We start from the raw sequence: 27,469 nt of genomic DNA, 5'->3' as shown, positions 1-27,469 counted from the left end.
AACATTTCCATATATCATCATTTAACAAACAAACAAACAACTACATTAGAAGTTTGTTCTCTTCCTTACAAGACATTGGTAGGCCCCTACCCATTTTAAATTACTTTTAATGAGGTTTGCCATCTCGTTGTTGCAAATTTAGATCTTGATTCGACCTTTCCCGACAGGGGCGCCGGAGGCGGGGAGGGGGGCGGATGCGCAGCCGCAGCATTGGTTTTATTTTGCATGCGCAGCCGCAGCATTGGTATTACTTTTGACTTTGAACACAGTTGGAAACATTATTGTAATTTAATTTCGTCTCGAATTTCTGTTGGTCTCCAATGCTTCAAATTTACATTTAATGTTGAAAGTTTTTACCTAATTTAACGTGGGGAGTAACCGCTCACACATCTTTGGCCAACCTTTAGTTTAAAGCAAGGCTTCCCAAACTGGGGGTCGCAACCCCGCAAGGGGTCGCGTAACGAACTTCAGGGGTCGCAGAGAGTGTGTCAATTTTACTCAAAGTACTGCATATTAACACTTCTGTGCAAGTTATGAACTGTAACCAAACACGTTGAGAGCAATGCACCCAGTACGCGTATTTCCGCAAATTGGTGTGGTAAAACGGAATCGGAATTCAAAACCCTTTTATTGCAATGTGAAGTAAGATGGCTTTCAAAAGTTGAAGCTAAAAAGGTTGTTAGTGTTGAAAATTGAAGTCTTGATTTTTCTAACAAAAAAAAAATGCAGACTTTGCCCATCATTTTCGCAATTACATCTGGTTCTTGAAAATAAGCTATTTATCAGATTTTCTTAAAAAACTGAACGAACTTAATTTGTCCCTCCATAGAGAAAACATGTATGTTTTTACATTTGTTTTACATTGAAATCTAAAAGCGTTCATCAACACATTAAACATCTGGAAACAAGAAGTTGAAAATGATTCATTTGAAATGTTCTCATTTACTGAAAAGTTTTTGGTTAACAATGATGTGAAATTAAATGTTATTAAGCCTTTGGTTATTAAACGTATGTTAAATCTGTTGACAGTTTCTGAAGTATTTTTTTCCACAATTGGACAATGCCAAATTATATTGAATTCAAAACCTATTTGCAACACAAAAACAAAGTAGCTAACCTACCGAGCACTTATCTTAGAAAGAAATTATTGATCCATCTTCAAACTTAAAGTTTAAATTTTGTGGAAATGTATAAATTTTATGTAAAAACCTTCACACTTTTTGGCTTAACGTTAGAGCGAAATATATACCATGACCTGATTCAGCAGTAGGTCTAACCGCACTCCTGTCGTTTGTTTTGACGTATTTGTCTTGAAAATTTCCAGCAGAGAAATTGAGGCAAATGCTGGGTACTTGTTGAAAGGATCGTCTCACCAATGACGCAATTACAAAGATCAGTTAAAGTCTCCTTCAACCCGGCAAACATTGATTTAGAATAGTGGGAACAACTTGCTAGTGATAAGTCAATCTGAAAGAAGAGGACGAGGGCAGGATACAAAAGATTCAGAAAAAATAAAACATTACAAAAAAAGCTAATATAACCACGTTCCCAACTCTCCATACAATGTGACTTTTGGCCATGTCTTTTCCACTGTAGAGTAGGCCTCCAAAGCCACATCCGACGAAATAAAACCAATGCTCGGACACGCGCTGGAGCCTACGACGACAATTTGTGCGAGTCAGCGTTTTTAACGTTGATGAAGTGTTCATTTGAAAACCTTTTCATCAATATCACAAATGTAGGCTACCTATATTGCGCACTATTTATTTATCATTTTAACCGTGAAGGGTCACGAAAAGTTTTACGAGTTTAAAAGGGGTCGCAAGAAAAAAAGTTTATGAAGCCCTGGTTTAAAGTAATGTGTGTTTCAGTTTTTCTTGCCTTCAACCGCACTGCAGTGCGCTAGCCTATATAACTTTATAAATTTTATTTTGTATGTCACTCGCTCTGAAGATGCGCATTGTCATGATGTGCGAAACGTTAGTGCAGCAATAAATTAACTTGTTTGTTGTTGCTTTTACTTTCGCTTTCATCAGTTGAACGTTGCAACTAGTGCTAGAAACGATAATTGTCCGGATGAACTTTCAAGTTTTTCAGTATAGTCTTGATTTTATAATCATATGTGATGGTCGTATATCCTGATATAATCACAATAAGTACTTGTTGAGATAATATATTTGTTTGATTTTTACAACTCAAAACCGGTTAACCAACAATTTTTACATCAACAAACCAGCATTTCCAAACATATAAACATTGCTCCTGTAAACAAGTTCTTTAAATAGAACTGTCCACTACTTGTAAGTTAGTATATTCTGCTTATTGTGACAGAGTGAGACCTGACTATAATAACCGAACGGTCAGAATAACAAATGCTGCAATAGGCAAACGAGCAACTACATCAAAACAATACAGTAGTCTACGATGAGACGCGAAATGACAAAAAACGAAATTATTGTTTACTGTAAGTTATAGCACTTTTTTTACAACTTTTTGTTCAAACAACTTCATTATGGTTTGGATTATGTGGTGACACGATTGCTGTTCATACCCGGCTTTGAAAGAAACAACTTTTTTTACTTTTTTAAATACATCTATTCTAGGTGCTGGTGATTAGTGGCGCACGGTAATCATTTTTTTGGATGTTCACATTTTTTAGAATGTTTTAAACACATGCTTGATGTGCACAGTGACTCTTTTTATCATGTCACATCAGTTTGTTTTGATATGATCTGAACAGCTATTGAGCACACTGCAAACCTGGTGTGTGTGTTTGCAGTTTTGGTAAAAAAGTAAAACCCAAAAAATGGTCACCGCACGCTACTGGCTGGTATCAGGAGCAGATCTAGCAAGAGGTTTTAAGAGAGGGAGGCGATTTCAACAAAACACAATGATTTACATCAGGGGTTTCCAACAGTTGGGAACCCCTGATCTACATTAATCCAACCTTGCAAATACCTTGTGAATAATGTTACTTTTCTATGTTTTAGAAGTGGAGCGATCGCCCCACTCGCCCCTGGATACGCCACTGGCCGGTATAGGCTATAGCATAATGAAGTTAATGCTTATCTCTTTCGTTTTCAACATGTATACGACAAAAACATAAATACCCTGCGATGTTTTTATACCAAGTTTGTCCACCTCAGCACTAAATAAACTGTTTTGGGAAAGTGAGTTACTAAATTAATCCTTCGACGACACGCCTTTCGGCGTCTTGCCGAAGACACAGCCACATGCTTTTGAACGGTGTCGAACCTGCGCTCAATCAACTTTCTGGTCTTTCTATGTCCATTATTCTGGAAATTTCGTCATTGTTTTGCAGTGTTTTTTTTTTATGTTTTAAGAAGCTAAATAAAACACAGATTGAGATCGATGAACAAAAAGTTGTTTGTATCAGTTTTTCTCAGCATTTGACGGAAAACATTAGGACTGGATGTGACGAGCCTACATAAAAATGACTTTCTTGATTTAAAATTAAAAATTGACCAAACGATACAAAATTGACTTTTTATTGACTTACCAAGTTAAGATTTTGAAACTTACTTCTTGTGTCTAAAACTCTTGCTTGATACCACATCTCAATAAGTTACTAAAAACAAATTGATTTTATTGACTTTACTTGCCCTACTAGTCATTAGGGAATTAAGAGTTTATTTTGTAAATATCGGCTTGGCACAAAATAGCTGCAGGCAAGAGAGCTAGTAATCGCCTTATTCACGTTCTTGTAGAGATCGCGACAGTGAAACATGGAAGCTGTGGCATTGCAACAAGAAGCTATACAAACTGATCTTTGTAAAAATGGAAGATTCACACTGGTTATCTCACGCAGCGAATTGAAGCCGAGCGAAGAATACTGTAAGCCCATAGTAGGCTTACATAGAAGACTATTTTCACATCAAAAATTCCTTTGCATGATATTTACATTTGTCATAAATGTACAATTGTACATTGTTATTTCAAAAAGAAAGTTATTTTCTTCCGTTTTACATAAAATTACAGTAGGCCTATAGCAAATGTTTAAAACACAATAAGCCGTAGGCGAAAACGATGTTTACTTTGTGAAAACCATCAATTATTTCAAGGAAGTCTGAAACGTTTGAATAATTATTGCAATTACACAATAATTATCAGATTGCTCAGCGAGTAATATATTCGCTGAATGAAGGTTGAACTAATTTCTGTAGGGTACTTCAGTTGACAACTAAATCTAAGAAAAAGAATCCACTTTACACTTCAATATCATACACTTTGCTTTTATCGCTTTGATTTTCATAGCGTTTTTCGTAACAATAGTCGGACTTCTTCTCCATCACAGCATATGGCACTTGCACGCCACCATACCTTCTACGAGCGCTTCCTTTTTTCATAACGATCAAGCCAAAGAATACGATGATCAGGACAACCAGTAAACAGATGCAGGCCGTGAGCAACGCAGAAACGTAGTTGTGTTTAAATACTCCTTCAGCATTCATGTCTTGGTGTTGATCAATATCTTTGTCAGTCAGCATATCTTGATAACTAGAAAGATCTTCGTTTGCATCAAGAGACACCCCATTAAAGAATTCCACTTCTTCCTCTGTTACGCTGTCGCTGTTTAATTGTTTATTCCAATCCATATTTTCTTGTATTTCATTTTTTAAATACTCTTCCCAAGCGTGCTTTGTGTTAGCATACGTAGGAACTATTTCTAGATTTTTGTCAGCTAGATTTTCGTCGCTGTCTTTTTCCCCATTAAAATAGTTTTCAAACGAATCAATCAAGTTCCTACTGATTGTTTCATACGCTTTGCTTTCGTTTGTAATAATTTCGGGGTCAAGCTTATTGACTTTGTGGTAGCTCATTTCGTTTATATATTCAAGCAGGTTTAAATTGTTTGACAACTGATCAGCTTCTGTAGCATCTTCTATGTTCCCATCTAAGTTAGGAGCATTTGAGCCAACTGTCATTGCTTTGTCATTTTTAAAAACCTTAAAAGGTTTATCATCTGCTGTGGCGTCTCCATCATCAGTTTTATCGTTCTCAAGAGAAGAATTATTTTTTTGACTAAAATCCAACAACGAGTCTTCGTCTATAGGATCTGTTTTGTGACTGTCAGCGTTATCATCTTCGTTGATAAGATTATTGTCTACTTCTTTGGCATCCTTTTCCCCATTATCAAAAATTTTAAAAAGAGAACGATCACCAATTAAAATTTTACCATCGAAATAAGGTCTAGTTCCATTTTGGGACCCATTGTTGATAACAGAAGATAATCTTGGAGCATCTGGGTTTGTGTCTGAATTTGTTAGTGCCTGGTATTCATCATATAGGGTGTCTGGAATAACTTCATTTTTATTGTCATTAGTAGTATCAATGGACATAGTATCTTCATCAACGTCAATAGTGTTGCCTTCATTATCTTGGTTAACGATTTTCTCAATTTTTTCAAGCAAATACGACTTCAGATCATTACTTAAATGTGATATCTTTGGATTTTCATCAGATATCTCAACATTATTATCATTTTCTGCATCAGTGGCTGATTTTCCTGAGTACATTTGACCATTTGAAAGTACAGCAATATTTTGGTCTTGCGCCGGGCCAGTTTCATCCTCCTCAAATAACTGGTTATAACTAGTTTCATCAATATCGACTTCAAGCAATGTACCTTCGTCTGTGCCATCACCAAGGGAAGCAAAATTTGGTGGTTCATCAGCATTTTTGTATTCCTCATCATCAAATTCGTCTTTCTCGTTGTTGATAATAATATCATCATCCTTGTGGTTCTCCATGTCATCATCACGGTAGTCATCGTTTTTGTTGTTTTCAGTTTTAGCAACATCACTGATAATATTAGACTTGCGGTTTAAAATATCCAAAAATAATTCTTCTTCATCAGTAAAAATCTTTGGTTTCTGATCATTGCCGATCGATTCATCTCTCGTCAAATCTAAGTCGTCAGACAAGGTGGACAAAGCTCTTGTCTGATCAGCTATATTGCTTCGCAAAGAATTGAACGACACCACAACTTGATTCCTGCAAAGAAAATTTTGTTTTTGAATGTTTTATGAATATCTTTAACAGCAAAACTGTGACACGCCACACTTTTTTAATTTTTTTTTTTAGACAAAGGTAGACTATGTAATATGTATGTATAAGCTAACAACAATGCTTCCGCATAGACTGTCAAGCATTCAAAGTAATCTATAGCCCATTTTGTAGCAAGCAGCAGATTACAGTTTCCCATTATATAGAGCAGAGGTGACGAACCTGCGGCCCGTCAAAGAATTTTGTGCGGCCCGCAAAACAATTTAACAATCGCTTATGCATAAAAGACAAAAGACATCTCAAAGCTGTTTTATGCCTTCACTGGTACACCTTTCCTTTGCTATTTTCTTTTTCTAATATTTTCTCTATTTCTAAGTCGTTACACGTCGAGGCTGACAGATGAAAATCTTAGTAAGCCTATGCAGTTGAGTTGCCACATCGTCTGTCTGACCTAATATTGAACGCTTTGTCAAGCAAAAACTTTTCAAAAAATCGCACTAACCAAAAAAATTCAATGCTTCAATGTTATTTTTTTACTATTTTATGCTTCAATGCTGCATTAGATAGCTTCAGCTGTATGATTCGCATGGGCTTTTGTTTGTTGTTTGAAAAAGAAATTTCATTAACTGATTTGTTGTTTCGGAGCATAATGGTCGAAACATTTAGTCAACTTGAGCAAAAAGGATAGAGCCAAAAAAAGAAGAAATCATACCCATATGAAAGCAAACGCTTCGAAAATCAAACTGTCTTCATTATCAGTGCAAGTAGGCCTACTGTTGCTCCATCCTTTTTGCTCAAGTTGGTTTGTTTTTATTTTTTACTGCTGTATGTTTCGATTCTGTGTAAGATAATTTCAACTGTGTGGATTTTATTACTTTCATCTGCTGTTGGTTACTTTTCATGAATAATATCTTGAGTCGCTTCTAAAAGGTTTCATAGTAGGTAAAAGGTAAAGGTGAGTGCCATACTTGAATTCAAGCATCGAGGGATGAGAAGATAAGGTTCTCATTATTCTAAGCCTTCGGCACTAACGAGAGTAGGGTGGCCAGTTCCTTTTTCTCGGCCGCCTTTACTTCAGCAACTACACCCACCCAATTTATTACACCCAGAGGTGAGCAGTGTTTGTCAACTACCAGCATAAGCCGGGAGTCGAACCAGGATTGCATAATTTCATAGTAGGTTACGATTAAAAAGTTGTGTCGGCCGATAACTCATGTGTAATTGACAAAGTGGCCCGCGACCGCAAAAAGGTTCGTCACCCCTGATATAGAGCAAGCTTGATTTACCTTAAACTTGCTTCTGTTTTGCCTTCACTCAGCTCTGTCAAACCATCCTCGATTTCATTTTGTGCTGTTGCCGCTTCGACGAAAGCGTTTTTTAAGTATTCAACAGCCGCAGTATGCATATCCTGTAATAAACAATAAGTCAAAAGGAATTAAAACCTAGCAATAGTAACATTTTGTTTTTCCCCCTGTTTGCATTGCAATATGCCAGCTGCATCATAGTTTAATGCCTCAGCATAATTCAAGAAACCCACATTTCTTAAGGTTATGTATTGTGCAGTTGTTTTTATTTAAATATGTCATTTTTTAAGTGAATTCTCACCTGGACGTCAGTTTGATACACACCATGTGCTTGTGATGACTTGTTCAATTTACTTCGTTTGATTTCAACAATTAAAACCTGAAATATACTATCGCTGATTGTCATGTTTAACAGATCACAAACACGTTATGACATGCTATGAGATAGGCCATTCTACTGCATGCATCAAACCAGCTCAAAAGCCGAGGATTTCGCCTTCGGCTCTGGTGGTGGTAGATTTGAGATCGATTCCAAGTTGGTCAAACTGAAGGCTTTAAAATCGGTAACGATAATATTCTTTCTTGCATAAAGCAGGGAGGTTAAGTTGTGTAATAATGCTGTGAAATCTTAAATCTGATACAAAATTAAAAGTGAGACCTTTCGTTAAAAGATCTTAGCAGTAAGTAGAGCGACAAAAACAAAACCATAATATTATTATTGTTGCATGCATGATCTTTCTATAGTCATCACCAAAGGGAAATAACGTACACTGGAAAATGGCGTAGAGTGAACTCCACTGCAATTTCTTGTTTATCATAAAATAAATGATTTCAAGTGGAAATTTGTCACTTTCAACGAGCAATTGACTCAGACTGTAAAATGTAGTTTGAGCCAGTGGCGTAGCCTACCTGGCCATTCAATGTTGTGGACATATTCGAAGCAGTAGGTGTTCCCGACAATGGTTCACCAAATCAAACGTCATATAAAACCGTTCAGGTCTACTGAATCTTAGCGTATTACGTCATGGAATTTTTCCTAAAAAATGAGCCAATATTGCACCATCGTTCGTAAGACCTGATGAAACATTGCATCATCACCTTTGAACACCTGTTTGAATTGCATCACAATTCCTTTCATTATTGCGTCACATAACTGCGTACGTGAGTTTGAGATATTGCTATGTATTCTGATCATTCATAAAATGGTTGCTTGAAGTTAGTCGCAAATTTTACTGTTTCGCTTAATGCTGCTAGCTGGACAAAATTTCCGTCTTTTATCTAAGTAGTGTGGATTGTAGTGACAGGTTTTTAGTGGTGTACGTCGTTGCACCCCATTTTCGATAGCCGCGGGCTAATTTTACAGGAATACACTTTTTGAATAGACGTTTCGAAAGAGTGTTTCTTTTCGGTCATTACATACAGACGAACGGATCCGGGAACTTTATGTTACAATTTTCCCACGAAGAGATTATGGTTTACCGCTGTGACCATAAAAAATAAAAGACGTTACTCTGTCTAGTGTTTGGTACTGAAGCAAAATAATAAAAGACGAAGTTGTTGGTTGGTAGGCTACAGAAGCAAAGATATAACAAAAGAAGATCTTGTTGGTTGGTAGTCTACAGAAGCAAAAGAAAATTAAAGACATTTCTTCTCAGTTGGTACGGTACTGAAGAAATTCAAGCTAAAAATTAAAGACGTTTCTTTGCTGGTTCTGAAGAAAAAACAACATTGACATTCATTGGCAAGAAAAAAGATTAAAGACAATCGATCTGTGCTTGAAGATTCAAGTGGACGAATCCAAGTAAGTTTTGTGGAACTTTGGTCGGACTTCATATACCCGTACAACTACGGTATTGTGCATTTAAATTCTTTTTGTATTTTTACGGTCATTGCAGTTAAGTTTTTTATAACTACTGTAATAATTTGTGTGTTTGTGTGACTTAATTTTTTAATTGTTAAATTTAGTCCCAAAATTTAATATGTCTGCACTCGGTGGCGACAGGGACTCGGCCGCCATCGACTCGACTGAGTTTAAGCCTGATGATGTTCTTTGCGGTCGGGCAGGCCATTCTGGGGAGGGACCCAGTAACGATGAGGCTAAGTCAGTTCGAGAGGCCCGGCATCTTAGAAGGGATATTTTAACTCAAATTGGGGAACTTTCTGTAGCCCTAGGTTCTTTGAGTGATAAGCAGGAACTGTTAATTTTTCAATCTAACTTATCTACTTTAGAAGAGGAATTACGGCATTTCCATGCTCTTTTGAGTAAAATTTTTAACTCTGTAATTTTGGCCGAACTTCGTGATAGGGTAGATCCCGAATTTAACTCGTTGAAAAATAACTTCGAACAAAAAGTAAGTGAGTTCACAGATATGTTGGATGCTGACATACATCCTGAGGATAGCGCCTCAAATGTAAGCACTAGGATGTCTAAGAGTTCGTCTCGGATAGTTGCACAAATTAACCTACAGCTAAGACGAGAGGAGCTTCAAATCCAAGCTGAGGCCGAAGCAAGAGCTGCTGAAGCCATCGCGAGAGCTGAGGCCATACGAGCTGAGGCCATACGAGCTGAGGCCATACGAGCTGAGGCCATACGAGCTGAGGCTGCCGCGAGAGCTGAGGCCGACGCGAGAGCTGCTGAGGCCGCCGCGAGAGCTGCTGAGGCCATACAAGCAGAGGCCGCCGCGAGAGCTGAGGCCGAAGCGAGAGCTGCTGAGGCCGCCGCGAAAGCCGAAGCGAGAGCTGCTGAGTTCGCACTCAAAGACGCTCAGTTGAGGGCTGAACAACGTAAAGAGGTACTTTTAGCTGAATATCGTTCGGAGTTGGGCTCCCGGCGTAGTTTTAAGAAGGGCTCTTCTAGCCATTCCAGAAGTTAACATAAATCGCAGTTTAATTTACATAACCTTTTCCAGACGCCTGTTCAATCTGTAAGTGGACCAGTGCAATCCACACGTTAAGTTCTCAGCAGCAGGATTGCTTTTTTGAATACCAAAATAGTAGGACGTTCTTCGATAAGGCAGCCTTGATTGGTTACGATGGTAATAATATGTCATTTGTCTTCTTTAAAAATCGTGTTACGGCCTTGATGGCAGCTTCGCCCTTTAAAGGAACTCGTTTGACTTTGTTACAAGCAGCTTGTGTTAGGACAGCTGCTCAAACGATTGCTAATTTGGTTTCTGACACTCCTGGCTTGTCAGAGGAAGACAGGATAGAAATGTCGTTAGCTCGCTTGTCCCAACGTTTTGGAGTTCGTGGAGGTCTTTTCGCCGAACCAGAAATTAGAAAGTATCGCTATGGTAGCAAATTAACTTCGATCTCTTCCAGTGATTTGAAAGAGTTTAAAGATGAATTGTCGCAGTGTTTGCTTTACGCGCAAGCTTATGGTCAGTGTGATAAATTAGAAGGACGTTTTGTTTTGGATTTGGCTAAGCGACTCCCGTTTGACGCTAAACAGCGTTATCTTGACTTTTTAGGTGATCAGTATGGTAGCACTGATGAGCCTACTTTTCAGAGTTTGTTCGATTTTGTAGTACGGGAGGAAACGCGTAAGTCGACTGATTTTAGCATTATGCTAATGGGCGATTCTGGTGAGTCGCAGCAATTTAAAAAGTTTGGTAAAGGAAAATTGCCTTCATGTCCGGTTAGGCAGACGTCGGTAAAACCCCATGATAATGTCATGTCAGGGAGTTCGCAGTACTCGACTGCTGTTGGCGCACCGCGCGGTGGTGAGGCCAGACGTAAGGACCAACCGGCATGTATTTATTGTTCGTCACGGGGTCAAGTCGAACATCATTTTTTGTCTAATTGTAAAGAATTTTTGCGCTTGACACCTAAAGATCGGAGAGATGTCATTGTGAAAGCTGGCAAATGCTTGAATTGTTTGCGCCAGCATATGGTTAGGGATTGCGTTCATGCAAATAACTGTCGTAAGTGTGGGCCTAACAACGATAGGAAACACTATTTTCTTCTGCATGATTTTTATGTGACATCACGTGATTCTCTGGATTCGATCGGCAAAAATGATGCTGGTGCCAGAGTTCCTGTGCGTAATGTTAACATTGGAAATGTTAAAGCAACCTTTAACCGCGTTACTGCTGCTCGTGTTTTGAATCCAATGACTGGCAAATCGAAGTTGGTATATTGTCAGCATGATCCTGGTTCGCAGTTGACGTTTGTTTCGAGTGATTTGGTGTGTGAACTTGGCCTTAAAACGTATGATAAAGCGTCGTTCAAAATGGATACTCTGGCTGGTCAGAAAGCTACTTGTGCTGACCTTATTAAACTCAACATCAAGTCGTTAGAGACGGATGAATTGTTTTGTCATGTATCCTCGGTTGTTCACCCAGCTTGGGCTGACGATGTTAAAACTTTACCGCATAAGCAGGATTTAAGTGGTTTTCGTCATTTTCATGACGTGAATATGTTTCATTTGAATGATTGTAGTACTGTAGATGTACTGATTGGCAACGACAACGCTTATTTGATGTGGGCTAAAAAAGAGTGTGTTGGTGAAAATCGTAGTGAACCGCATGCTTTACTCACTCCTCTCGGTTGGTTGGCTTGTGGTGGTAAGTCACCCTTAGATGAAAGCGTTGCTAACGTGTGCAGAGTGCAGACGTCTTTAGAGTCGGATGTCATCTCTGGCTTTCAGCGTAAAATTGAGTCTCGGGATATGGAAATAGCAGACCTGAATAAAGTCATTCAGGATTTGACGTTGCAAAATGAAACCTGTGAATTGTCTCGCAATGACAATTTGGCTAGAGAACTTGTTGAACCGAATATTGAGTTGAAAGATGGTCGATTTGAGATACCTGTGCCGTTGAAAGAAGTTATTGATTTACCTAACAATTTTGTGTTGGCGTCAGATAAAGCTGCTGCTTTAAGGAAGAAGGCTTTAAAACAACCTGAACTTTGTGATTTCCTTACTGACACCATGAAAGATCTTAAATCTAATGGCTATATCGAGCGTGCTGGTGAAGCAGAAAATGTCAAGGGATTTGAATGGTATTTACCATACTTTGTGACGTCACAATTGAAAAAGCGTAGCTTTGTGAAGCCAAAACTGGACGCGTCTTATCTTAATAATGCTTTGGAGTTGACTATGAAGTTTGTTCAGAAGAGCGTGTATGGCGATGTGGTACATTTAATGACCAAGCGATCGCTGGATGCCCTTGAAGAAGTGATAAAGCGGGGTAGTGTTGGCGCTTCGCAACGTGAGAAGGAACGCTTGAAAGAATTGCGTTCACTTAAAAAGTACAGACCTTGTGTAGATGACGCTGGTGTAATCCGCATTGAAGGGCGCTTAAGTAATTCTCCCGAGATCTCTCTAGAAGCAAAGCATCCGATCGTTTTGCCTTCGAAACACCCCTTCACTAGGCTTGTACTGTCGCATCATAATCGAAATGCGCACTGTGGAGTACAGCACACTTTGTTGTCTACGCGACAGAAGTTTTGGATCGCTAATGGTAATGCCTCCGTGAAGAGGTATCTTAATGACTGTGGTGTATGCGCGATTGAGAAAGCGCGGCCTATAAGGCAGCTTATGTCTGATTTACCTTTGTCTCGCACAACTGCGCTTAGGAAACCCTTTTTTGATTGCGGCTTAGACTATCTTGAACCTTTAACTTTTGTTGAAGGTAGAAGTCACAAAAAAGCTTGGGGACTCTTGTTCACATGTATGGCATCTCGCGCTATTCATGTTGAGCTGGTTACGTCATTGTCGCTGAGTGATTTTTCACTTGCCTTTACTAGGTTTACAGATTTACGTGGGCAGGTTAATGCTATCTATTCCGATAATGGAAGCACCTTTCAGGCGGCATCTAAGAAGTTACCCGAGTTGATAAAATCAGCTGAATTTCACAACGCCCTGAGACAGAAGCAGATAAACTGGGAATTTATACCTCCTTATGCTCCAGCGCAAGGTGGCGCTTGGGAAGCAATGGTAAAACAATTTAAAATTGCATTTTTTCACATTTTGGACTCTTCAATTCGTAAGCCCAATTTTATTGAACTGCTTACGTACGCAGGCAGTGCCGTTCGGATCGTGAACGAACGCCATTTGGTACCTTTGAGTGACGACCCTAGGGATTTTACTGTCATCACCCCTGCCTCACTTTTGACCCCATACTTAAACCCATACTGTGCTGTTGGGCAACCACATGATCGTGACAAACTAAGAAGGGATTATCGGTTCAATTTGTCACTTTCTCAGCAGTTTTGGAGTAAATGGATCGATTTTTACTTGCCAGGGCTTCAGGGCCGGAAAAAATAATTAAAAATGGCCGAGAATTTGGAGCCTGGTCAACTTGTAGTGGTGGGTTTTCTCCAAGACATTGGTAAACGTGGGAAGTATCAACTTGGGAGGGTGCATGAGGTGGTCCCACAAATTAGGAAAGGGAAGCCTGTGGTTCGGAGAGCTAAAGTTGCCGTCTGCAACTATGATGAGAGTACGGGGAAAGTGAAAGTAGACTACGTGTTGAGGGATATTTCGTGCCTCGCCCCCGTAAAGAACACCTAAGTGTTAGGGTTTGAGCCTGGTTCTGTCTGCGGTGACCGACACTTGTCTGAGCCCGGAACAGTCGGTTATTATCGCAACAATTGTATATAGCGTCATTTTAGTGTGTACATATGGTACCAATTTCATGTATCGTTGTGTTTTATTCTTATTGCTGTTCATTCTTTGCATGCCCTTTGTATTTGCGTATTAACTTAAACGTGAGTGATTCAAACAATTTGTGTATCGTGTGTTTTTTATTCATTGGCTCACAATTGTCGTCAATTCTTTTTTAGTTATGCCATGTCAGACTGTCATAACTAGGGGTCGCTATGTTCCCGACAATGGTTCACCAAATCAAACGTCATATAAAACCGTTCAGGTCTACTGAATCTTAGCGTATTACGTCATGGAATTGTTCCTAAAAAATGAGCCAATATTGCACCATCGTTCGTAAGTCTTGATGAAACATTGCATCATCACCTTTGAACACCTGTTTGAATTGCATCACAATTCCTTTCATTATTGCGTCACATAACTGCGTACGTGAGTTTGAGATATTGCCATGTATTCTGATCATTCGTAAAATGGTTGCTTGAAGTTAGTCGCAAATTTTACTGTTTCGCTTAGTGCTGCTAGCTGGACTAAGTAGTTTGGATTGTAGTGACAGGTTTTTAGTGGTGTACGGCGTTGCACCCCATTTTCGATAGCCGCGGGCTAATTTTACAGGAATACACTTTTTGAATAGACGTTTCGAAAGAGTGTTTCTTTTCGGTCATTACATACAGACGAACGGATCCGGGAACTTCATGTTACAATTTTCCCACGAAGAGATTATGGTTTACCGCTGTGACCAGTAGGTTTTTATAAGGGGAAAATATTACTTACTTGTTACTTTTATAAAATTTGAAATAGTTAAAACAGACACAAAAACTGAGTGTCCTATATCGAGCATTGTTTTATGTACGATAAACTGTTTTTGTTTTTTGTCAGGTTTAATTGCAGCCTAAATCTCTTTACTCTGCATGTTGTGTTAGGTTCCACGGGGTGTTTAAAACAATGTTTATAGAAAAGTTTTATCAAGAAGATGAAAAACTTCATGGAGATTGCTTTGATGAATGAAGTGATTTGCTCTGCAACATTGACGAAAGTGTACAATCTCGTAAATAAGGACAAGAAATATCTAAATATTTTAAATTTATGTCGGTTCGCTTCTGCACGTATTTTTTCTTTTTTTTATAAGAATGGTGAAAAATCAATGGTAGGCTACCTTAGCCCAAGGAAATATACTTGAAATTTAAATCTCATTGCCAAATATGACATGTTATCTGAGAACATCTCTCTGGTGACCAACTTTCTGTTATGTGGATGACAGCATTTTATAGCCTACCTTTCTCCGGCTATCTAAAATAAACAAAGTGAAGTTTTTGGAAAAAGATTAAACACCTCTTTCCAAGAACTTTTATTTGAATATAGGTTAAACAACGCATTCTATTGTCGAAAAGGCAAAAGGATGAAAAACAATTTTCTCATTTGCATATATGTCATTCCGCTTTATTAGCATTTTTCTTGATATGAGCATGCTTAAGATTTGCAGGCCACACCAAAACGTCAAATCTTCTTGCATTTGCTGTCTCCGACCGTTACCAGCCTCCATTGTCTGTCGTGTCAAACAGGGGCTCTATCCACTTTTAGAATTCGGGGGGGTGATTTTTTGACAGTGGGCTAAAATCGTCATAGTCATTTCAACTTCTGGGGGGCTGCGCCCCCCAGACCCCCCATTGCAGCATCAGCTTCTTTCTGATCGAAGCATAGGGTTTCCAAGTCGTTTCACAAAGTATGTTTCGGAAAGGGCATTTTTGGGTAAGCAAACTGGTAGTCACTTAACAAGAAATATTTCTGGCACTGCAAATGAAAACTCGAACCAATCATAAACTACGTTTTTCGTGACGTGAAAAAGGGCGAAAAGAAGATGATACAAAGCAAATCAAGTGCTGGATTTTCTACCAGCTGTTTGTTTGTTTGTTTATTTGTTTTTCATATTTTTACCCTGCATGGCGAGAAAGCGGACTTGAGCGCTATGCATCGGTGTACGCCTTCTGACGTACACCTGACCCACGCTGCAGCCGACGGCAATGTCTGTTTCCGGTTGTCTACTCTACTTATGACTTAAATTTGGTACTACCCATTACTCGAAATCGATCACTGAGTAGAGGCAATTATACTCATAGTGAAGTTTCTTCCCCAGAGAAACAACAGCAAGTGCGGGGGGGTGGAGTCGAACATGCAGGCTCTCGACTGCGAGCCCAACACGCTAACCACTCGGCCACTGCTGCCGACTAAGTTGGCAGCTGGTTGGCTTTTTAGGGGTTAGGGTTAGAAAGTAGTCATTTCATTGACGTGGGTTCGATTCTCACAACTGCTATTGCTCTTTTTTCTTCTGTAATTACCAAATAAAGTTCAAAGCAAAGATTAATTCTCTGGCTAAGTGCGAGAAAGTCACAATTGGACGGTAGCCTCTTATAACATGTTCTGATTGGTTGGCGGTGTCATTCTAGTCATTTGCAGTTGCAGAATTTTTTCTTGTTAAAGTGGCTACCAAGCAAGCTAAGTTAAAACACAGTGTAAACGCCTGGCTCGTAGTTCAGGGTTGCCAAACCAAAAAATCATATTGAAATGAAATATATATTCATATTGATAAAAAATTCAAAATGTGCCAACAGCGAAAATATATTTTTCAAAATTTGATCAATAAAATATCACAAAACCTTTTCAAAGCCAAATGAGTGGGGGGGGGGGGGTGATTTTGCATTGATCACCCCCCCACTCCAATTAGTGGGGGGGTGATCACCCCCCTCACCCCCCCCCCTTGGATAGAGCCCATGGTGTCAAACAAATTTACTGTGGTTTTTTAAACACAATGCTAGTTTGACTCACTTCTACAAGTCTCCTGTACTGAGCAATACTCTTAATATGTTCCTCCACTTTGTTAAAGTCAAAATTGTAGCCTCTGTTTTTACGTATTCCATCAGTGTAAATAGAAAATAAGTCGTGGGGTGGCTCAGGCTCATAGTCAATATGTCCATCAGGTGTTGCTTTAGTGTTATTGTTTAACGTTTCCGAGTAGTCGGGGTAGGTGTAGTTTGTGTAGTCATAAGCCGTGTCATTGCTGCTATCGTACAAATCGGTATAGTTTGTATCGTATTGATTCTCATTGCTGCTATAGTTTGTATCGTCTTGATAGTTGTCCGACGCTGGAGCAAGTATCCAAGAACTAGACAAGTCGCTCTGAAAATACAAGATCACAATTTCAAAAAATACATTAAAGGCTTTATGAAAAAAATGTTTCGTCCCTGCATGTTTGTAGTAAACAGGTTTAGTTGGATCACAGGTTTAGGAGAAAAACAAATTCATAAAATCAAACGTTGTTAAAGTTTTTGATAATTCCTGCTATAAATTTCAATTATTCATTGATGAGAAACAAATCACAAGTTCAAATTTAACTAAATCTAAGCTCTAAGATTAAAGCAATAAAGAAATCTAATCTGAGTTCAAAATAATATAAAAAACAAAACAATGAGAAACAAATGTGTTCGAAGAGACTTGCATGAGGCATGCAGCTTATATAGGCTATTTTGCCCTTAAATGTTCTTTCTTGCGACTATAGTCTGAAGTAGGTGACTATTTTATTGTCTAGTGCATGTACAATGGTACGTGTTGTTAGCTTAAGGATATTTTACAGCCAGTGGTCTGATGGTTTCATCTAAAATTGTAATATGCCACGAATGACTTAAAAAGCATCAGCCATCACCATCGTTCCAAATAGTGAACTTCATCTTCTTCATGCTCCCTCTGCCTCTTACAAAAACACTGCGTTTTTCTCAATAAAACAGTTTAAACATTAACACTAATAGCGCAGTAAATTAACTGATAACTAAGACAGCCTACTTCGGTTTGTACATTGCTGTATATTCAAAACAACTAACGTATACCAGTAAAATAAATGTATAACAGTAAGATATACATTCTAAGACTACACTCTTTTTATCACTTCCACTTTGAAACACCAAAAACAGTTTTGCAGTTAATTGCTTTCTGTGGCGATAAATATTGTACTTTAAGTTTCTTAATTAACGCTTTCTTAAAGTAAAGATTGAAATTTTATCTGCATCAAGTTACAGTATGGAAGTGCAGCTACAAATTTTAGTCAATAACATTCCTTTAGTAAAATTTAATACTTGTCTGGCCTATCATAATTAACTACCGTGTTAATGTACAAAATTTGCTTTGAATCATAAGAGAACTTTCTATCAAGAATCGCCGCACAGCAAACCAAAATCCAATTTGGTATACTGTGACTGGCAAGTAACATGTAAATTAACATTAAAATTGCAGAAAAAAAACAAAATTTAAGTGGTTATTTTTGGAAATTATTGTCATAAGATAACTCTACTTCTTTAGTGGCGTCAACATGAAGCAAACATCTCGGACTTACCAAAATCAGAACAAGGAAAAAGACCAACACATGTTTGGCTGCCATGCTTGAAATAGAACACTTTACGACAAATATCTTCTTGTACGCTACACTAAAAATACAGTAACTTACATAATAATCAATACACTTAAAATTCTTCAACTGAACAAAATGGTTTATATGTTATCAGATGCTATCTGGTGTTATCGTATTATCAGATGCTTCAAATTCACGTAAAATTGGAGTCCTTGCAATACAATAGACATTGCTTGATTACTATGATAATGTTAGAATATATTTTTCTGCTACATTTCAATGACTGATGGCAATGAACAAAACACTTTCATTTTTTTCAATTCTAATTTTCTATTACTAACAGTCAAGTTCCAGACAGCAAAATCCGTCATTTTTACTTTGGTTCAACGTCAGCAGACATTAAATTAATGTAAAAATGACGGATTTTACTGTCTGCAAGATGCGGTTTCAACTAGCTTTTTCACTGACAAAAACTGTGTCGTAGCCCAAACTGATGAAAGCAACGTCAAAAAGCATTTTACATATTGTAAGTGGTTTCATTTATGACTCTGATGAGCCTGAAGCTAAAAACGTGGTATGCAAACTAGTAATCACTGCTGATCTTACGAACAACATAAACTTGCATGTTGTTGTTTCGCTAAGATGGACATCCCTGCCGTAGCAACAACAAATTAAACATTCGCCTTAATAGCCTGAAGGTCAACGAACGTTTAATGCAAATCCGTTTGCAGCTTGTACGAACTTTGTTTTCATGACAAAGATGTGATTGCGCTGATGACGATGGATCACATGTGCATAACAGCAGGTTATAAAAAAAGTTGAAGAGATGACTTTTAAACTATCCAGGGGTGTAGTCAGATAGACATGTCGGAGGAGTTACACAGGTAACAATAATAAAAAGATACAAAGGCTATAATAAAGCTTACTTACATAAAAATTACATAATAAAAGAATCAAATGATTAAGAAAATAAAGTATCTTCTGACAGTTTGTAGCAAGGACAAGCGACAAAGTCACGTAATTCTTGCTCAGACATCCAAAACTGAAACTAGGCCTACGCTTTTTTTAGTACATCAGCTACGTAGCCTACTTATAATGACTGACTACTTATGACTCGGTTTCCTATCGCCTAATTATATCGGCTAATTCGAAATTTATTAAATTCAACTTGACATGATTCACGCCTTTTGTTCATGGAATTAAACACGAAAAGCACTTGCTGTGGTTTTGTACGAGTCTATCATGAAGCCTCAGATTTCTTCAGCGTAAATTTCCATACTAAAACTATTGTAAAAATTATATGTCTTCCAAGAACGATCCTTGCCATTAACTTCGTATCGGTAACGATTTGTCAGCTTGTAACTTGGTTCGTCCAAAAAGGATTTAAGTAATTTTATATTTCTGGTTGTAGTTAATTGCACGTTACCGTTTTTCGTGCAATGTGGTAAGGTGGTGTCTTCAGATCTTGGCATTTAAAGTTGATCAACAACCCAGATTGTTAAAAAATAATACCTAGTTTTGGAAAGTTTAAAGGAAACCTTGCTGTGTAGATAACTTAACTCTCTTTCGTTCAATTTTTAATTGTCTTAGAATGGCATAATTTGTTGTAGGCTATGTTCAAAAAAACTTGATTAGTCTTTTTTCTGTAAAGTTGTTATGTTGCAAAATACAATTATCATAATACAAAACTGCATTTTTTTGCAAAACTAAAATTTCAAGACAGTGTAAATTAATGCGAATAAACGCTATCATTTCAGTTCAATTGTAATGATATTATATTTGCAAAGAGATTTTAATTCTGTTTATGTTTCCGGTTTTTAAATTTATTGTGCTTTAGTTTTAGTGTGCTTGCTGTAGTTTAGATAAATCGGCGTAGCTTCTTTGTAGTCAGGCCCGGATTTAGGGGGGGGGGGGGGGCAGAGGATGCAGGTGCCCGGGCCCCCGAATTTTGAAGGGCCCCCTACGTGAAAAAAATGTGATTTTGTGTTATTTTTCTTTTTTCTTTCTTTCAGCCTTTGAAGATTCTGAAAAATGCTGTGCAGTACTGGATTAATGCTACTGTAGACGTAGAGGTGGGTTTTCGCGCCGTAAGCGCAAAATTTTTTTTGCACGGGGAGCCTCCCGATTTAAAAGTGCCCCGGCCCCCCCATCAGCTAAATCCGGCCCTGTTTGTAGTGGAGAGTAATGGTAATAAATTATTCTTATCGTTTGTACAGAGATAATTTTGATTATTTTTTTCTGTGGTGCAAGCAAACATAAAAACAAATTTAAGCATAAAATAAAAAATTTGAGTGGAGGAAATCATCATCATCATAAACGGGGGAAATCAAATCATCCCATCACTTTACTATACAAACAACTCGGTGTTAATACGAACATTTATTAAGAGATGAAGCATTTTTGTATTCCACTAAAAAAGGTGAAAAAATCAAGACAAATGAAGACAATGATTTAATACGCCATTTTTTTGTAGCACACAATAAAAACGAAAAATATGATGGTGTTTTCGAAGAATGGAATATAGCACCACATGACCAATGACCATATTAGCCCATTCCATGGCTTACTGTATTATAGTTGTATTTCGTGCAACGATTGGTAACGACGCTGCCTTACTCAAAAAAAAAAGATCAAAATTTAACGTATACAGGAACTACCTGAATTCCATTTGTGATTTTTAGCAACCGCAATCCATAACTTATAGCTTTGATGCAACAACGAAAACTCAGAATTAATGACCAAAAACCGAAAGTACAACTTTTCACTGCCTTGTAACAAAAATATTGTAGGAGCGTCCAATATGAACACACTCTGTTTTATAGCTTTCTGCACTACCAAGAAATGCGAAAGCAAACTGTTTTTTTTACGAAGTAGTCTACGCCTTACACTCAGGCCCGGATTTAAGAGGGGCAGAAAGTGCAGTTTCCCCGGGATCCCCTTTTGAAGCCCCCCCCCCCCAACGTAAAAAAATGTGATTTTGTGTTATTAATAGCATTTGCTCTCAGCTTTTGAAGTTTCTGCAAAATATCTCCCTTTCTTTCAAGGTTAATTTTTAGTCACGCTGGCCGACTGAGTTTGCTGACGCCTGGTGTAAAGGCATTAGCAACGGTGTGGGTGACTTTCGAGTTACCTTGTAAAGTTTTTGGCGCCCCGGGCCCCCCATCAGTTAAACTCGCCCCTGCTTACACTACGCAAAAGAAAATTTTCTTCAACTTCTCTTTAATTACTTATTTTATACTAATTGTCCGGCTTTAGAGTTATGCATGGGAAATGTTGAATTTTATAACATGTTAACTTAAACTGGACAGATTTCATAACTACTGTAACTGTATCACGTAAATAAGTTAGTTAACTCTGCAAAACTGTCCGTTTCTGAAGGTCTAAAGTTCATTTATTTTTACCCATTACTACAATCAAGGTTACTCGTGATGTTTCCAACACCTTTTTGGAAGCTTGATGCATTTTTTAATAACACTTATTCACAGCACCTATAGCACTCTTACTTATCATTTTCTGTCCACTATTAAAAATCAAAATGAAAATATGGTAAATTATTTCAGTGGTCAATCCATAAGGTTTCCAGCGACCGTAACAATGACACTTGTTTTTGTCACAGGCGGTGGCAACGGTAATGACACTTTTTGAGCTGGTGATAATTAACGTATCAATCATTAGAAGCATGATGCTCTATTGAAAATTTTGAATTTTTAGACAATCAGTTAGAGCCCCCCCTGACACTGCACCGGATGTCCCCCGTGTGCACCGAATGTCCCCCCGGTGTCAGATGATTCCTTTTTTCTCCACACCTCCCCCTTAGCAACACCACTGCCTCACGACAATCTCACACATAACTTTAAAAGTTTGTCGATACGACAACGACACAACCTTCTTTCAGAACTTCACTCTGCCAACTGTGAAGCTATTTTGTGATAGATTCCAAGTGTTGTAAAGAAAGAGCCGTTTAATTGCATGTTATGGCAACAGATACTTGGAAAGCTTCGCGTGCTTTTTACCTGACGCTTGTCCCAAAATTGCTAGCTGCCAATCAACAACAGACGTTTTGAAGTGTTTACTGCAAGTTGACGTTTGGAAACACAAGCGGCTTGAAACGTTGAAGGCTAACATTCTGTACTGCATTGTGAATAACCGAAGTGAGAAAAGAATTTTTCATCGACGTATTAATTTGAACAAGTGTAAGTTACAAACAAGTACTCCCGACCATGTATGAAAGATAGACAAGAAGTTGTTGTTTGAAAAGCACAACAAAGATCTTCTAGCAGTTCGGCTTTCGTCTTTACCTTCTGCTTGCATAAAATGCAAATCAAACTTTCACCAATGTATAAGCTGCTGTTTAGTAAATGGTGTCTTTTACAGAACATTGGACACTAACAGTTTTCAACTTTGTAAATAACGTTTTCTTTCAAAAAAGTTACTTTTCATTACTTGAAATATTTTTTTCTACGGCTAAATAAACTTGCTAGCTAAGGTGCCTGTGGTCAAAAAATATTTAACACAACTTACAGAATTTCCATATTCCGTGCATATTAGCCTATAGATCATCAGTTGCGAAGATGATGGTAAAGCTTTTCAAATAACGTAAAACGATAAAGAACTTCAGCATAGCAACTACACTGTCCGCCTTCAGTAAAAAAATTACTAACCTTGTTTGTTTGTCGTATCCAGGTTTACACCCGGTAGCTGAAGATTTAGATTAAGTGGACGGAAAGGCTAGGAAGTCAATCTTCGTATGGTATTGAACTAGCATTGAATGATTGTGAGAAGCATTATGCGCAAACTGAGAAAGTTTTTCTATGATTGAAGGAATCATTATTCTCGGACTAAGTAAACGTCTTTGGGACCTTGATCTTAGCAGTCTTGTACAGGTTTTGAACCACTGACGCAGGTTCTGTCGCCGAGGTCGAGAGAAATTTCTGGTGTTTGAAATGCTATTGTCTGTAATTTTTTCCCTCCACTAGATGACGCTGAATAGAAAGTTTTCTTTGAATCAGTATATTAGTTGGTTCACGGCCTACTAAAACACGGCCAAATATGTTGCTATTTGGGAAAATTTCTAAGAGTCTGAATTGTTACAATCATAGCCATGATAAACCTGTCATTTTTCCACTTACAGAAGTATGTAAAACAAGCAACATTTGCATCTAGACATATTTTTGGCTTGTTTTACCAGAGATTAGATATGTATGTTAAGCACAATTTATGCAATAATACTGTAAAATATGTAAGACTTTCAAACTGCATCCTGGAGGTAGTCTCATCATACAGTCGTTAGGTTTTTTTGTAAAGTGGGATGTTTCGCCAATAGCCATATTTTACTTGCAAAACTAAACTTGGCGAAAAACAAACGAATTAAAATTTAAATTGACACATCCAACGAACAGCTTACAACTTTGAATGCACAAAAAATCCTTGATATTTTAAATGGAACATGCAATTGCACCAAACGATACTACCTCCAGGGTGCAGTTGAAAAGTCTTACATATTACATTCTTATTGTGTAAACTGTGCTCAACGTACATACCTAATCTCCAATTAAACAAGCCAAACATATGTCTAGGTGCAAATATTACTTATTTTACATACTTCTGGTAATGGCAAGATGACAGGTTTATCATAGCTATGATTGTAACAATTCAGACTCTTAGAAATTTCCTCAAATAGCAACATATTTGGCCGTGTTCTAGTAGGTCGTGGTTGGTTGGTTTTGAATTTTTATTGTTGGACTGACAGCCGTCAGCCTGAACAGCCGTCCTTAACGTGCATTGATCAAGCGCAGTTGTCGCTTGCTCAGTTCACAACTGCTAACTTGTAGGAGACTCTATTGAAACGGGTCATACGTTGGTTGTTGTTGAGTAGTTTTAAAAGCTGAGCGTTGCTTAAAATGGATTTAGAAGACAAAATACTTACAACACAGGATAGACCCACAAAATCTTTGGCGACACCTAATGGAAGGAATAACTCCTCGGCAACAACACTTCAACAATCGGAAAACTTCACTCTGTCAATCTCGGTAACCGGCCCTGCGTCAAGCAGGGGCGGATCCAGGTATTCACGTTAGGGGGGGCCATGTCATTGACTTTCAGGCAAGTGATCAGCCAGGCACAAATAACGACGGGGGTCTCCCCTAGAAAATTTAGATCGAGTTTGATGCGTTGAGAGCATTTCGAACACAAATAATGAGAAATTGACATTCTATAACTTAAAAAAACCTTCAACAATGCTGTTGTTTAACAAAGGGAGGGATGAAGAGCTGATATGCCCTTGCCATGTCAAGTTGAAGCCTGAGCAACCTAGCCGCATTTATAGTTGAGACTGAAGGTTTCACTCTTGATTGTTTCACGGCAATTTAAAAATTGACCTCGGAAAGATAATAACAGGTAATTTTGTCTTCCCAATATTGATGCAAACATTGAGGTTATAGACTTACTGTATAACTTCGAGGTTTTATTCCTCTGACAAGTTTTGAATTGTTACAAAGAGCAATGAGGAAAGGTTATGCATACATTCAACATAATGAGCAACAAAAGTGGGAGCCAGGTCAAAACACTGGGTTGTGCTCCACCCCCCCGTAAAATCGCCACTATAGGCTAAGTATAGATTGTAAATTTTTATTTTGGACGAGCGAAACACTACAATTTGTGCAATAGAATGGCAGTTAAACATAGTTAAATGACGACCAAAAGATATAGTCTTCCTTAAAACGTGTCATGCACTGTCGCTGCACCAGACAAAAAAAGAAACTAACAATAACAGAAACAACTATTTCTGTGGACTTCACAAATAAAACGAAACTAAAAAGCTACTTTGCCGGTACGGGTAATACTAACAGGTGTCGTACCTTTAACTACAACACTAAGTTAAGTTTACGGTTTCTACTGTTGGCAAATCGATTTATCACGGAGTCTGTGTCAATTAAAATGTCCCGATGCTGGTATCGTAAGGCCAATCCATTCAGTCTTTCCTCGCCGATGCTGTTCCTCAGCCAGGTTTTCAACGACCGAAGAGATGAAAAGCTTCTTTCGGCTGATGCTACGCTGACTGGCAAGGTTAATAGTATTTTTAGAAGAGAGTCTACGATTGTGTACACATTTTCATCACACGGTTGTAAAGCTTCTTCGGTAAGACTGCAGCAGTCGTCATCGGTAAGACTGCAGCAGTCGCCGGAACAGTTTTATTTTCCCACTTCTCCTTCCATAGTTGGATCTCTGAACCTAGAGCAGATTCCACACTATATACATGACGTAACAAGCCGTTGTAGGCATTGCAAATGACTTTTGTCAATGCTATCGGGTCGGTACTTGAGCAATTTCGTGGTAGCAATGATGTTAGGTGTCAAGATGCTAAAGTCTCATTGAAAAAAATTGAGCTTTGCTGTTTCTAGATGCAATTTCAAGGTAGAATTTCAATGGTTTTAGTTCCACGTCTGACCGTCAAAGTTGCCAATAACCTGCTCTGTCCAACCAACTTATCTAGGCTAAGGGATTTATCGCTATGCTCTATAGTGCCGGCAAAAAGTTTAGAAACTTTTTAAATTTTAGTAATTTTGTTCGGTAATTAGACTCTGCGACGAAATAATAGCCTTATAGGCCTACTAAGTTATTATTATAGCCTAGCCTAACCTAATCTTTGAACATGGCGAAAGACTTATTCAGCATTGCTTTCGATATGTTGTTTTCCAAATCGTATACATATAAATGAAGAATAAAGCTACTTTCTTGGGTTTTAGGGGGGACGATCGCGCCCCTCTGGATCCGCCCCTGGCGTCAAGAGCCTCTACAAGTATGCGAAACTCCCAGAAATAACCATCAAAGGCTTTGTCAGTCCGAGGATAAAGATTCAAACCCAAATCAATACTACTTCAAATCAATGAAAGGTAATTTATCGTAGTCTAGGTCCTAGGAAACTGTTGTCCAAAGGACCAATAGAAAATAAAATCTGCGATACCGCTTTTGTTTTACTGTATAAGCCTTAAAGCCTACGAAGGAAATCAAATAGGCTACTGTCATGCCATATATGTTCAAACCACGCCATGGTTCAAACTTACGTTGACAAACATTTTGGCTAAGTTGTGAGTTCAATTCTAATTTCGAATACTAAACCAAAGTGACAATGTCTATTGTCACTACCTCCTCTCGTAACATAATATGAGGGGGTACGTTTCCTTCGTATTGGAGTAAACAGTTGCAAGGTCTGAAACAAACGTTTAATAATCATAATGTGTGTTTTTATATGGCGCTGAATCCATCGCAGATACGGGTTGCTTCTTGGCGCTTTACAAAACAGTGTCAGTGCAGCCGCGTAGTGGCGCAACCGATCTCTGAGATCCATTGCCATCTTGCGTCAGTAACAAAGTTTTATGACATGAATTAAACCTCGTAGTCAGGAAAATTTTAATGTAAACGTATGCTCACCTTGCTGGTCTGAACAGTGAGTAATTGTACATGGGCTGTAGCTGGGGAGAGCAAATTGGTTCTACAGCAATTGGTCACGTTGCATGAGTTGTTGCAAAGGCTACTGCAGAAAACATGCTTTTGAAAACATGTGTGACACTCGCAACAATTTTCCTAAACCAAAGTGGTTCAATTATGGGAAAATCTCATCGCCCGCTGATGAAAACAATCTAGCCTATAATTGATTGATTTGAAAGCAAAGTCCTGATTCAATTACCCTTATGACCTGCGTGTTGTAAAAATGTTTACGGACATGACGGCATGAAGCAGCAAATCGTCCTTAATTGACCTTTTTCGAAGGTAAATACTCGCATGTGACGCATATTGATCATCAGAGGTCCAAAAGCAGTAGGGATAGGAAGTTGCATAACTTTTTGAAAACTACAGATTTCAGCAATGCCCAGTGATAACGACTGGAGAGGGCAATGGGCCCATACAATGAACGACACATTGAGGTGCATTTCGTGGTTTCATAGCCTATACCACTCCTTGTCATACATCCAGCTTAACTGAGTCTTCAACCTATTTCGGTTGAATTCAATTAGCTATTGATTGCTACCAAAGGTTGTTCCAACATTACCATGCATAAGCGGTCTGTCAGTGCGGTGTGAAATCATACAAAAGTTCTTCGGCCAAGCTCTACCACCCGCTTGTCACTGACCTATTAAG

General features: G+C 38.3%; 1 protein-coding gene across 1 annotated transcript; it reads right to left on the bottom strand.

Moving 5' to 3' along the window:
• Nucleotides 1–2,168: 2,168 nt before the first annotated feature.
• LOC145783519 (uncharacterized) lies at nucleotides 2,169–18,446 on the bottom strand. The gene is made up of 5 exons (XM_082595407.1): nucleotides 18,317–18,446; nucleotides 16,759–17,109; nucleotides 7,633–7,710; nucleotides 7,314–7,435; nucleotides 2,169–6,015 (listed from the first exon to the last, which is right to left on the bottom strand). Exons 1-5 carry the CDS (start codon nucleotides 18,359–18,361, stop codon nucleotides 4,227–4,229), a joined length of 2,385 nt encoding a protein of 794 aa, XP_082451533.1. The 5' UTR covers nucleotides 18,362–18,446; the 3' UTR covers nucleotides 2,169–4,226.
• Between the last annotated feature and the right edge of the window lie 9,023 nt (nucleotides 18,447–27,469).

Source organism: Aplidium turbinatum, chromosome 14 (genome assembly GCF_918807975.1).
Source record: "Aplidium turbinatum chromosome 14, kaAplTurb1.1, whole genome shotgun sequence".
Lineage (NCBI taxonomy): Eukaryota > Metazoa > Chordata > Ascidiacea > Aplousobranchia > Polyclinidae > Aplidium > Aplidium turbinatum.
Note: the sequence above shows the minus strand (reverse complement) of the source record. Positions and strands in the feature narration are given on the sequence as shown.

Bases quoted from the DNA above. Each gene is read 5' to 3' on its own strand.
- LOC145783519 (XM_082595407.1), bottom strand. From the start codon at position 18,361: ATGGCAGCCAAACATGTGTTGGTCTTTTTCCTTGTTCTGATTTTG. The intron at 7,711-16,758 runs GTGAGTCAAACT...AGTATATTTCAG, and splicing joins AGTACAGGAGACTTGTAGAA to GTTTTAATTGTTGAAATCAA. The intron at 7,436-7,632 runs GTGAGAATTCAC...TGTTTATTACAG, and splicing joins TGTATCAAACTGACGTCCAG to GATATGCATACTGCGGCTGT.